Source organism: Crocodylus siamensis, chromosome 5 (assembly GCF_052110815.1).
Source record: "Crocodylus siamensis isolate JL-2025a chromosome 5, ASM5211081v1, whole genome shotgun sequence".
NCBI lineage: Eukaryota > Metazoa > Chordata > Crocodylia > Crocodylidae > Crocodylus > Crocodylus siamensis.
The window spans coordinates 8,536,267-8,550,170 of NC_143399.1; the positions used below are offsets into that span (position 1 = coordinate 8,536,267).

The following is a 13,904-nucleotide window of genomic DNA, read 5'->3' on the forward strand; positions in this document are numbered from 1 at the left end:
TGAGAACCCCTCACTGCAACAGTCCTGCCTGCAACCATCCCTCAATTAACCCAGGTTCACACAGCACCTGTGGCTGGTCTCAACTCTGGCGGCACAATGCAGCGAGAGAAGGAACCCGAGATGAACTAGTCCAGCCCCGTCAAAGCTTTACAGGTTAAAACTAGCACGTCACATTATTCACTGCGTGGGTGCAGGTACAGGCTGTGGCCAGATCTAAGGAAGCAGACCGCTGGAGATGTGTATAGGGGGCATGTAGGGTAGATGTGTACGGTAGACGTGTACAGGGGACGAGGTGTAGGGTGGATGCATACAGTGAACAAGTAGGATGGATGTGGACGGTGGACAATGCGTGTGGTGGACAGCACATACAGCGGACGAGTGGGGTGGACAGCGTGTACAGTGGATGCACGTGGTGCACAAGGACTTCTCTCAGAAGCGCTGCACAGCTCTCCGGCCACGCCTGCCTGCCTGCCCACCAGTTAACAGCTTGGGAGGCCACATGTGGTAGCACCCTGAGGCGACTGCCGGGAAAACGACAGCATCCTCCCCTGGGAGCTGCATCCGGCAACAGCCGGGCCATGAGCCCCAGGCGGGCAACGTTTGAGGGGCCGGGAGCCCCGAGCCGGAGTACGCAAGACTCATGCTCCTTCCAGTTCCCCGCCCGGAGTCAACAGAACAGAAGGCCCTGCCCCCGAGGTCACTCGGGGGAGGAGCCCGGGGCGATCTCAAGGCGGCAGAGGGGGGGGGGTGTCCGTTCGAACCCAATGGAACCCTTTCCCGCCCTTGGCTTGGCGAACCCCATCCCCCCCCTTGGCGTGAGCAGCTTGGTACCGCCCAAGCCCCTCCTCCCTTCTACTATCCCACGTGCCCATGGTCCCCCCGCCCCCTTTTGGCGTGGCTCCGCCCCCTGCTGCGCGCGCAGGCCCCGCCCGCCGGTGGCTGCCTCCCACACCGGGCCCCGCCCCCCGCCGTGGTCTTTTCCCCCCTTCCCCTTCCCGAGCGGCTGGTTCGGTGCCGGGTCGGTTCCAAGATGGCGTCCATCATGGAGGGGCCGCTGAGTAAGTGGACCAACGTGATGAAGGGTTGGCAGTACCGTTGGTTCGTGCTGGATTACAACGCGGGACTGCTCTCCTACTACACGGTGAGGGGCCGGGAGCCCGTTGGGGGGCGGCGGCGGCGGCTGCCTAAACGCCGCACGGCCAATGAGGAGGGAGGAGCGGTGGGGGCAGCCAATGGGGAGCGGGGAGACAGGGGAGGCAGCCAATGGGAAGAGGGGAGACAGTGGGGGTAGCCACTCGTGTGAGACACTTCAAGGGGGTGAATGCGCGGGTCCCGTGGGGGGGGGCGCGGCCGGATGCCACCATTGTGGTGGGGGGTCCAAGCATTGGGCGGCGCCATTCCCCCCCTCAAAGGGGCCTCTCGCTCCCCCTTGTGCGTCCTGTTCTCCCTGCTATAGGTCAAAGCTGGGCTGGAGGCCTGAGGGGAGTGGGTGAGCCACTGCCCCATCTCTAGGTGACCCTAATAATGGCATCTTGGAGATACGGGTTTGAGACCGCTGTGTATAGGGAGATGGGGGGACATCAGGATACCACAGCAGTGGTGCCTGCCCTGCCCGACTATGCCTCTGCAATCCCAGGGCTCTTGTTTTAATTTGCATGGGGGAAATCCAGGACTGTCCCAGCCAAACCGGGAGGTGCATCCCCATGCCAATCAAACTCGCTGCCTCCATGAGGAAGGGAGGATGCTTTTGTGGCTTTTTTCTGAAACAGTTGTTCATCAAGTGGGCAGTTGGCCTGGACTCAGCTCACCGGCCTGTTTCTATCCGAGAGATCCAACACTCTGAAATCGTTTTCGGCACGGTTGCAGAAATAAGGGGGAGAATGATAAAATTATAGAGAAGTGGGGTTGGAAAGGACCTCCAGAAGTTATCTAGTCCAGTAGTTCCCAACCTTTTTAGCGTGCTGCAGATTGGAAGTGACCAGTGTACTGTGGACCGGCAGCCGACCCTTTTCTATACTCGGTATAAAAAAGGGTTGGCTGCCAGTCCGCAATATACCGGTCACTTCTGGACTTCCAGTCTGGCAGGCAACCCGTACCAGGCTGCAGCCTGGGGGTTGGGAACCTCTGATCTAGTCCATGCCCCTTCCTGAGGCAGCATCATCCCTATCCTTACTGCCCCATACAAACTGTAATCTTAAGGCTACAATCAGCCTTGACACAGTGAAGACATTACACCCTAACCTGCCATGAGTAAAGCAGGGGAACTGTGGGAGCCATTGTTCTGCTTCCATGAAGTGTTGTGGCCTTTGTGCTGCCATAAAAGTGTGTTTAAGAGATCCAGGGTAGAAGCCCATGTCCCCTGCTAGAGAAAGGCAAAACCCCCACAGTCTGTACCAATCTGACCATGGGATAAAATTCTTTCCTGATGCCAAATATGGTGACCGGTGTGATCCTGAGTGGAGGGGCAAGACCCCCTAACCAGCAACCTCTGGCTGTATTCATGGTTCATTTTATTAGGATGTGTGTGTGTGCATGTAGAAATGCATAGTTTGGCCTTCTGTAGTGCATTTCATTTATGGGTCTCTAGCTTCTTCATAAATATCTAATTCTTAAGCTTTGTGACACTTTATTAGGTAGGAATGACTAATTATCCCTGATTATGCTTTGACAAGTTATTCTTCAAAGTCATTGTGGAGTACAGTGTTTCTTAGTAATGCATCAAATCTGCTTGGCTGACAAGTAAAAGGATGACTCTTCTAACCTCCAGCCCTACAAAGTCAGCCTAGCATTAGGAAGTCAAGCAGTCCTTTCTGACCACTTGCACCAGTCATGAAGTTCTCCAGTTTAATACAATAGAATACCTAGAAACTTGAATCCTGCTCATTCTTGTAGTTTGGCTTTAGAGCAGGGGTGATAAACCTTCAGTCCTTGGGCCATGTGAGACCTGCAGAGACTTGGCATCTGGCCCACAGGACTCTCCATGGTTTGGGAAATGTGGTGGTTGGGAAACAGTGGCAGTACTGCCACCCTTCCCTGTTGCTAAATTTTCTAGCCCCCTGTTGTAGCCACTTTGGAGCTCCCCGCCCTGCCCTTCCTGTTTGGGCTGGGCCACTGCCCCCTCTTCTTCCCCCTCCAGGACTGTGTTGGCATTGGGCCTTGCCCCCTTTTCCCCATGTGTCTGGATCAGGGCCAGGATGCCCCCTGCCCCCCTCTGGGAGCTGGTATGGGATCATCTGCCAGATCCAGTTGCAGATGGACTAGGCACTCCCCACCTCTATGGGAGAAAAAGGTTGGGCATCACTACTCTAGAGTGTTTAACAGGATTAAGGGCTTGTCTACACAGGAAATGCTTTGGATAGCTCTTTGTTGACACTTGTATCCTGCCCTAAGAAGGTTGTTTTGTTTCGGGCTAGAAATATATTTCACCAAATGACGTGTATTAGCTGTGCCATGATGTGTCCTGTCACAGCTGACCTGCTTCATTGGTTGCAATGTGCAGTGTCTCTTGATGCTGCAGGACAGCATGTGACATTTTTCCAGGGCCTGGAAGGTCCTGGTCCCACATGCCCTAGGAGTTCCCGGAGAGGATCAGGTCCTGGGAGCGTCTACCTGGCTTTACCCTGTTAGAGAGAGGGGCCCCAGAGAATCTTGTAGTCTCTCTGTAAGTGGTTTCCTATGTGCAGAGTTGCACTTTTGCAGGGTTGACCGCAGGAAATTCTGTGCAGGATCAGGCCCCTCAAGCCCCTACAGCACTTGTGCAGGGTGGCTGGAGAGTGTGGTTAGCTCTGGACTGCCTGGGCTCTCTTGCCACAAAGCAAATAGATATCTGTTGCTAAACAGTGGCACAAATTGAATACTGCCTTTGTTGCAGCCAGTAACTTTGGGCATTTGTAGTGCAACAAAGAGCATGGATGTCTGTTTGCCTGGCCTTTGTGCCGCCATAAAAGTGTTTATAGTGGCACAAAGGTGATGAAAGGCAATGTCTATTTCCACTCTGTCTAGCCCACTTCTGAAGTGGATTAAGATATACTGCAAAAATGATCTCTTGCAGCAGAATAAGTATCTGCACTGGGATTCTTTCGGAATAGCTGTTATTTAGGGACCTCCCTAAGTTGTGGTGAGATGAAGGATTTTTTTAATAGCCTGCTTGTGGCACATGGAGCCAATTCTGCAGGCATTTTGCAACAGCCATGCCCCTCGCTACTGATTGGCAGAGGGAGCCTTTGCTCAGTCTGTGTCACTACTGCTGTTTGTGGTTGATCTAGTGGGAAATAGCGGCCAGTGCTGTTTTCTGCTGTTTCTATGAAATCCACAAAAACCCAGTTTAGGTTGGTCCCTAGCCATAGTGTACTGTATAAACATGCCCTAGGACCGGTATAGCTTGTTGTTGAACTGAATACATGTTAATCCTGAATATTTACAGGAAGCGGATGGATCAAGTCAAATGGCACTACTTGGTCCGTTCCTTATTTTACCAACTCAAGCAGTGATCAGAGAGAAGTTCTCAAAATGGGAGTGGCAGACATGGAACTATAATCTAACTCCATTTACGTGCAGTAATCCACCCCTCCTCTCTAATGTGCTATGTACCAGCAAACATTAGCACTGCCTCCTGGAAGTATGACTGCAAAATATTTCTTTTCCCTTATGCTTATTTTTCACATGCACATGTTGTCCAAATACTTATCTTTTGGAGTGAAATGTCTCTCATTCTCTGCTTGCAAGTGAAATGTATTGTTTTTATGAGAGTTTGAGTAGCATTGCTTTGCCTGGTTGTTTCCAGTTATGGGAATGAAAACACTTTTTAGATTATTAAAATTTGAAATTTAACCTTAACATTTTTGGGGCAAATTAATACACAGGCATACAAATCTCCCATGGTGCTCTTGCTTGGAACCTATTAAACATTGTTACCTTAATGCAGTAGGAACATAATTTTTATTGTGTTTTGGCAACGTATCTAATGGGAGAGTCCTGTGTGATGCTGACTTCTTTACTGAAGAGTATTGGTGATGGTTAATTTTGTAGTCAGCTTTGAGTAAATTTTCAGGCTAGGATTTTTAATTAGAAGACACTTTGAAAAGGGGGAGTGAGCTCTTTGTGAGATGAATAGTGACCTGTTCTCACTTCAGAGATGTTTTATCTTTCTTTTTTCTTCTTTCTTTCTTTTTTTTCAGACACTACTGACAGCATGTTCCTCCCACTCTTTTTGAGGGAAACCAGAACTGCTTTCTTTTGCCTTTCTTCCTCCTCCCCTTCTCCATGCCTATTTTATGTTCATACAACAGTACTTTGGAAGAAAATCATGTTTTGAAACTGCTATATATAAATCTACACATAACTACAATCACAGATTATCAGGTTTCCTTTCTCCTTCACTTTTTCCCTCTTTCCCTACTCTCTATAAATGTAGGTTAATGGCAGTGAAGGTCATTGGTTTACTCTGTGCCAAATTCCATTGACATTGTCTTTTAATATTTTTTATTATTTTTTTTCCTTGGTAATGCGTGTGAAAAATTAGATTTAATTCTCTGTTCCCTAAAGTCCAGTTATTAATTTATGTTGTTTCAGTTGCATTTCCTAAAATGTATAGCAGTTTAGTTTCATGTCGTCTTAAAATCAGCTTTGTAATTTAAATTAGAATGCATTTAAATTATCTCATGCCACTTTCTGATCAGTTTATGTAACACTGGATTAAAAAACCTAGATTTCAGTGCTTCCATGTTAAATAGAATGCTAATGTTAGCAGTTAAACTTTTGAGCCAACTAGGATGGGTTTCCTGACAAAAGTGGAATAAGTAGGTGAAGTAGTAAAATGACTCAGTATTTTTTATGTATGGATCTTTAACCTGGATATAATTTTTGAAAGAATTATAGGAGTTTTACACCATGTTAACTTTGGTCCCAAATTCCATTCAGCAAAATAGAACCATGAGCATTTTAGATGCTCTGCACTATATTTCTTTCATGACCCCTTCAACAACATTTGTCAGCAATACTGCAATAAAACCCTTCACCACTGTAGGATGCCAAATCAAACAGTTCTCTTTCAGAGTGAATGAGAGCCAAACTGGATGTTGGCAATTGGTTCTCAATTGTGTCAGCATAGTTTATATGTGCATTTCACTTTGCATTTACATATGAAACTTTAATTCAATATCTTTCTGTTGCTTTAAACTCTAACCATTGCTAATCTGCTGAAGAATCCAGTTGAGGTGTATAGAAATTTTGAAGTGGGAACCAATTTTATTCAGTGACTATAAAATGATTACTAGAGTTTTTGTCAAGTAATGGGAGTGGGTATTTCACATCAGGAATCTAACCATGTTCTATTTTCCCCTCTCATTTTTACCAAAAAAAATAATTTTAATGCCAAAATCTTATGCACTATTAAGTGTCCAGGAGCATAAAGCTTTAGCCCCCAGTTAATACTATTATTTTTATTTGAAAAAAACACTTCTGCTGAGGGAAATAAATGCATTTGGAGGTGGCCAAGCTTGACTGGGGAGAGACTGAAGATGAGACTTCTGGTAGATTGCTATTGCAAGTGGGAACTCTGAAAGCAGAGATGTTGTTCAGATCTCCTTGGAAAGAGAGAGAGAGAATTGAATTGTTGGCACATATACAGTTTCCTGCCCCTTCAAATGCAGTTTCTCAATCATCTTACAAAAATCCTAACAAAGCAGGAAAACAAACAAAGAAGTCGCAACCTACCCATCTCAGCTGACATAATAGACCTTCCCTTTCCTGTCAGTAATCTGTTTGTGCACAGAAAACTCGACTCCGAGAAGATGAATTGAATAACAGCTGATTAAAAACCTGAGTGACTGACTAGATACAAGATTCAGAAAGCAGACACTTTTAAATACTATTCCAATTTATGCAAATGCAAAATTAAATCAAAATAGTGAACAACTATGTTCTTGGTAATTTTGCTTTATTTTGTTAACTAAAATGTGTTATTTCTCTTCCCTGATTTGCTGCATGCCATACATACAGGCTGCCTGTGCCACTTACAGTATGTGCACTGCAGATTTGGTAACTCTTGTTTTTTACGTACTTTTGTTAATTTTGGGAAGATCCCCTTTTCATTATTTTATTTTATTATCTTTTTTTTTCCTGGTCCCCTTCAGCCTATGTTTATTCATCTTTGATTGCTGCACTCAAGATTGAGATCTCCTCCTTTATTGTTGTATTCAACAGTGATACAATATTCTTTTTTCATTTAAGAGAGATTTTGGTTTTTTTTTTAATACATTTTTGTGGTATGCTTTGTTAAAGATGACACTGATGCGTAGTGTCTTCTGGAACTCCTGGGAGGACTCCTAGATTTCCAATTTTGAAATAAATTCTGGAATAGCATGTGGTACATTCAGTGCTCTTAGGCCTTGTTGGCAAGAAGTTGGGGAATGTTGGCTAAGGTGCTAACTAACTCAGAGCAGAATTCTTAATTGTTTGTTTTTTTTACAGGTAACTTCCTGTTACTTGCCACGGTAGCTATTGTTGCAGACAAATTTAATTCCTACATCTCCATCTTTCCATATGAATGCACCCTGTGTCAGTGATCAGGATTTCAGGGCTGTGATATTGGTCTTTGTTAACTAACACTCAGTAGCTCTAGTGTTGAGAATTCACATGTGCTAAAGTTGGTTTAGTTTATGCTAGAGTTGTTCAGAATGTATATTAGCTAATTCCCCTTCAAATCCTAGTCCAGGCAGTGTCTTAAATTTCAGTCACAGATAGTATTTGTATGTCTTTATGCTTTTTTTTTGATTATATTATATTGACTTGACTTTTGATGTTTCCAAGTGGAGTAGTTTTGCTTTTTGAGTGAGTTCTGCTGCAGAAAGGAAACGCCTTATAAACTTTAAGTAGGTATGTTAATTGTCAGAGACCTAAGTTGCAGAAAAATTCATGATGTTAAAGTTGTGATAAAACAGTGTTTCCAGGTTAATTTTTAAACTATGGCTTAACACTAATGACTTGGCATTGGAGTTGCCTCCAGAGAAGCTGTGTTCGCCTAAATAATGGAGCAATTCTGGCTTCCTGAAAGCAAATGTGGTTGCTTGTTTTTTCCTGTATTCTTTCTGTGTATGAGGACAAAATGTATTTTTTAGTAACATTAGAATAATTGCTTTTTTTCAGTAGCTGTGCAAATACAAATTGGTGAAGAATTTAGCTCAATAATAATTTAAATGTCCCAAGAAAAATATCCCAAGAAATTATTACTTAACAAGATTTGCAAAAATCTCCTCTGATCTGTTGCTGATCTTGATATTTCTTGCTACTGTGTTTGTAAAATCAACATTGACAATTTTAAATTTTGCAAGCTTTCTTCTTCCTTCTACCCCCCTCTCCCCAAGTGTGGGTGCATATACTTTTTAGAGGCAGTATACTGCATATTTTCAGTCAGTGGCCCATCTTTTCCCCAGGTGCAGTTCGAGAAGAAAGCTGTCAGGTTGAAGCTGCTTGTCTGTATGTATGGGTGAAGCAAGGATTATGAAAAGCAGGTACAGATGGTATGGTGCACCATCACATGTAACAATGCATTTGTCGCCAACTAAAAAGAAACTAGGAGTTTTACTAATAAGCTAGGGGCCCAGGGTTTGGAACAAAAACAACTATAAATTTATTACAATGCACTTAAATTTACTGGAGTATATTTTATGTATTAAAACACAACAGACTAGGCAAAAATAATCAAAATATGTTAGTCCTGCTCCCATTAGAATTAAATGGACAGGGGCTACAATGGACAATAAGCTGAATAAGAGCCAACAAGAGTTCCCTTGTTGCAAAGAAGGCTAAAGGCATAGTGGGCTGCATTAGTATGATTGTTACCGTTAGATTGAGGAAAGTGATTATTCTCCTCTATTCTGAACTGCTGAGGCCACATCTGGAGTCCTGTGTCCAATTTTTGGCCCCCCCCACAGAAAGGATGTGGGCAAATTGGAGAGAGTCCAGCAGAACAATGAAAATGGTTCCGGGGGCTGGGCACACATGACTTATGAGGAGAGGCTGAAGAAACTGGGCTATTTGGTTTGGAGAAGAGAAGACTGAGGTGGGGATTTAACAGCAGCCTTCAGCCAGCTGAAGGGGGGTTGCAAAGAGGATGGAGCTGGACTGTTCTCAGTGATGAGTGATGACAGAACAAGGAGCAATGGACTTGAGTTGCAGCAAGGGAAGTTTAGGTTAGATCAGGGGTGGGTAATTATTTTGGGCGGAGGGCCGCTTACCCAGTTTTGGTAGGCTGTCGAGGGCCATGTGGGTAGCCCCACCCTTTGACAGGTGCCCCGCCCTTTGGTCACCATCTTGGGACCAACGTCCCAGTGTCTTGGGACCAGCGTCCCAGGGCCAGCACTGGTGGGGCACAGGCCAGCAGGGGTCTATGGAGCCAGGCTGGGCAGCACCAGCGGGGAGCTGGCTCGGCTCCATAGAGCCCCTGCCAGCTGGGACCCTGCGCTCCTGCCACCCTGCTCTGGGCCCTGCTGGCGCTGGCCCCGGAATACGAGTGCAGGCCCTGTGTTCCCGGTGGCTCCCTGCCCGTTCACATCCAGTGCCCCCCAGCCCCGTGGAGAGGTGGGGGGCAGCGCTTAGCCCCAACCCCCTGCTTGCCAGCAAGGAAGAAGCTGGTGCTGAGCGTGGGGAAAAATGGCCCCTCACCTGCCCGATGGCTAGCGCTTCTTGCTGTAGGTGCTCACAGCCCATGCGGGACTGTCTGGAGCAGGCACAGGCAGCCCCAGGCAGGCTGCAAGTGGCTACAGAGTGGGGCGCTGGCCATGGGATGGATGAGGGGCCACTTTTCCCTGTGCTCAGCACCAGCTTGTAACCCACTCCACTGCCAGCCTGGCAGTAGGGCCGGGTTACAAGGTGGTGCTGAGAGCGTGTGGGGAGGAGAAAGCAGCCCCTCCCTGCCCCATGCCCGCACCCCACGCTGCAGCAGCTTGCAGCCTACCTGGAGCTGCCTGTGCCTGCTCTGGACAGCCCCACACGGGCTGTGAGTGCCTGCAGCATTGGGCACCAGCCACGGGGTGGTGAGGGACCGCTTTTCTCCACACAGGGAAGGAGCCCAGGGAAAAGCTGAACATGGGAGGGAAGTGGCCCCTCCCATGCCCAGTGCCCCATGCTGCAGGTGCTCACAGCTGCAGCGTGGGGGGGCCGCTCCCCCCCCACTCCTTCCCTGCCCAGGGTTTCCCTGCCCCCACTTACTGGAGCTTCCCTCACTGGGGCAGCCACATGGTCCCAGCCCAGAAACCATGGCTGGGGCTTCCAGCTGGGGGGTGGGGCCAGGTGGGCCTGCTGTTGTGGGAGCCTCCTGGGCTTCCCCTGGGTCCTACTGTCATTTTTGACAGGAACCAAGGGCAGAAAAATATTAATTTTCTACCTTTTTTTTTTTTAGGGGCCTTGTGGGCCAGATAGAATGGCCTCACAAGCCAGAACTGGCCCACAGGCTGTATTTTGCCCACCCCTGGGTTAGATATTAGGGGAAAAAAATTTCTCACATGGAGGGTAGTAAAACACTGGGACAGGTTACCCAGTGAGGTGGTGGAGTCTCGGTTTTTAAGACCTGGCTCAACAAAGCCTTGGCTGGGATGATCTAGTTGGGGCTGGTCCTGCTATGAACAAGGGGTTGACTAGATGACATCCTGGGATCCCTTCTGACCCTAACTTCCTAAAATTCTATGATGGCTCTGTTTTATGATTCTGAAAAAAAGAAAATCTAGTCTTCCTGGGTATCTCTTTAAATTTCAGTCAAGCACTGAATGCACTATTTCCACATGTGAGTTAACATTTCTTCACCTGAATCAGTGTTTTTAGTTAGAGTTAGAAACAGTCTGCAGGGCTGTCTAATAAGAGCTAAATAAGAGATACTTTATCGGAAACCGCTAACAGACAGCAGAATTGCAGATGAAATACAGGTGGTTAGTTGAACTTCAAGAACATTAAAAAGAAGAGAGGGTTGTTAACATTGGTGGAATGAAGAACTTAGAAAGAATGAGGTATGCTATAATGAGTCATGAAGCTAGTTAATTTCCCTCAGTGCTGCCTAAATAGAAATGCTGCTGCCACTGCTAGGCAGTTGGCTTTAAACCTTTGGTGGACCATTAATCAAAAGGGGTACATTTTCACCATTGCATCCCCCTTAGATCCACCCTGTCTGTCTGTATCCAGTAGGGCTCATCCTTTCAAGGATATGTCTGTGAGGTAGATGGGTACTTCTACCACCCTTGTTCCACAGGATATGCTTTTGTGTATTCCAAAATTACTTAAACTCCTTCACCGTAGACCTCCACCAAAAAGTTGTCTTCGTCTTGCCAAAAACCTGGATAACTTCAGCTTGAAAGATGGTTGTTCAGGGAAGCTGAATCTGAGAATCAGGGCTTACAACATAACTTCTGCATCTTGTAGCTATAGCAGTAGCAATTGTTCTGTTACGTTTGTTGATGACGCTACAGCTTTCATGTGTAGTGAGAGTACAGTCCGGGGTAGGCAACATTTTTTTGGCTGGAGTGCTGAAAAAACCACAATGTCTACCTTGGAAGGTGCTAGTCTAACCTGCTTTTAGAAAAATCTAAGGATAGAGATTCCACAGTGTTTCCAGGCATTTGTTCCTATGCTGAACTGCCTTTATAGTGAGATGGTTCTTTCCAATATCCAGCCTAATTTTTTTCTTGCTGCAACTTAAAACCCTTACTCCTTGTTCTGTCCCCCGTGGCCACATAGAACAGTCTTCACAGCTGAAGGGTGGCTATATAGAGCAGGGGTTGTCAACGGGGGGTACTCAGAAAGGGTCTAGGGGGAATTCTATTCAGTTAATTTCAGATCGTTTCTCAGGGTCACTCTGAATCCTGACCAGGGTGTGTGTAGATCCACCCAGCTTCTTCTTTGTAACTGACCTTTTTGGGTGATATCCCAGACTTCCTGTAACGCACTCTTTGCGTGATACCTACTTGGAGATCTTACTTGTCTAACGGTCGGACATCTAGCCTTCGCCACAGAATGGTCACCATATTGGCTAAATTTGACAAGCTCTTCACCAGCAGATGCACGATTCCATCTTTAATTAAAGTGCAAGTATTGCATTACACATTCAATCTACAGACCTCTTGCTTGTCCCATCTACCTCCTAAAAAAAACAACAAAAAACCCCATCTTCCTTGGTAGGAAGTCCCTGCTGCTGGCAACATGTACAATGTGGTGCTGAAATGAGGCATATTCGATATCAGAATAGACGCCTTCTTTAGGTCATACTCAAAGACTCCTTGTATCACCCCAGGAGTGCAGCCTCCTAGAGGGCAGAGCCATGATTCTGACAAAGCTAAGCTCCTCCAGCAAATTGCTCCACCATTCAATACATCTACATGTAGCATAGTGAATGCAGCCAGGGCATGCACTGATGATTTGCAATGGCTACTATAAGCAGTGTGTTTTGGGTGGGGGTTTGAATTAAGATATGACAATACACCCTTGGTTTAAGTTCTGATAAACTTGATGTTCTGGAAGACTAGATGCTGGTCAGTGTTAACTCTGTGTTTAAATTTGACTTGCCATTGGATAATAAAAACTTTACTAATTTCGGAAGGACATGACCAGCTTAAAATCTGGTATACTAAGGTGGGAGGAAAAAAAATAGTAGCTTTGATTCCTACATGAATGTCGGAAGCCTTTCTGCTGTTTGTTATGGTTTTCCAATTGCACTTGCGTTTAAAAAAAAAAAAATACAAAAAACCCCAACCTGTTGTTAAACACCCACACAAATAGGAGAATCTGTATAAGGCTTCAGTCTTGAAAAGGCATGTATGATTGCCCAACTGAGGTCATTAATGACTTCTAGATGCTTCATGTTAATTAGATGTTAGGTTAGATCCTATTCAGCCAGTGCATGTGTTGGACTGCTGTTGCTGAGTTCTGGTGAAATCCATCAGATTCACACTAGCAGCAAAGCAATTTGCGGACTTGGGGCATTGCTGTCAATGTAAATGAAGTGGAAAACAGTCATAGCTTCCCGCATGTCTTGTTAAATCACTAGTAGGAGGTGCTATAATAGCACAGCTGTCTGAATGGACTTACTCAAGAGTAAAAAGTTGTATGACCTGCATCTGTTACGCATGTTAAGTGTCTGGAGGATTGGGGCTAGTACGAGTTGTTGGATCCATTCCTTCATTAAAGGCATGGGCTGTCCCCTCCCCAGCCTGAAGCTTTAAGTTCCTCTTATGCCTTGCACACCTGTACCTCCTGCCCCACTTCTTTTTTTGACTTTGCCTGAGAAGGCCTGACTGAGGATTTGGCTGTCTGCTGCTGCCTCTTGAATCCACCAGGGGGAGCTGCAGCCCTCTGTATTGCTCTTCCGTCTCTGGGCCTGTGGCTTATGAACCAGTTGTCCACCTGGTATCAGTAAAGTGACCTTGACCAGTGACTGTATGTGTAAAGTATAAATAAATTTCTGCTGGAGAAAGTACTGCCTACATGGAGGCTAAAAATAGAGCGTCTAATGTAGCTTCTTCAATGACTGATTGTTATTTTCCTCTGTTATGTCATCTTCTATGTGCCTTTTTTTTTTCTGTTAGAGCAGTGCTGCTCAGCCTCTTGGTTTCATGGGCCAGGTGAGTGGGGCAGTCCTGGTCCACAGGCTGGACTGAGCCCTGCCTTTCAGGATTGGGCCCTGGGGCTGACACTGCCCCCTCCCTGTGCCGAGCACAGGGGGCAGGCTATGGGGCCTGGTCCTACCCCTTCCCACTGGGACTGGGTCTGGGGCCTGATGCTGACCCAAGGCGCAGGGCTTGGGGCTCTGCAAGGGTCTAGAAACTTAGCAGCGGGGGAGTGGCCCTGCTGTTCTGCTGCCAAAATTCTGGACCCATGGGTTAGATGACGCACTGCCACAGGCCAGATTCGGCCTGCAGGCT

At 46.5% G+C, this 13,904-nt stretch overlaps 1 protein-coding gene across 5 annotated transcripts in view; it reads left to right on the forward strand.

Moving 5' to 3' along the window:
* The first annotated feature begins 930 nt into the window (after positions 1 to 930).
* OSBPL9 (oxysterol binding protein like 9) overlaps positions 931 to 13,904 on the forward strand; it is a 96,026-nt gene continuing 83,052 nt past the window's right edge. For 3 of the 5 annotated variants that reach the window (XM_090048928.1, XM_090048926.1, XM_090048927.1), the window contains exon 1: positions 931 to 1,141. In XM_090048928.1, the coding sequence (XP_089905054.1) occupies positions 1,031 to 1,141 (111 nt within the window). In that variant the 5' untranslated portion in view covers positions 931 to 1,030. The remainder of the gene's footprint in view (positions 1,142 to 13,904) is intronic. The other 2 variants (XM_090048923.1, XM_090048925.1) reach the window with 1 other exon arrangement.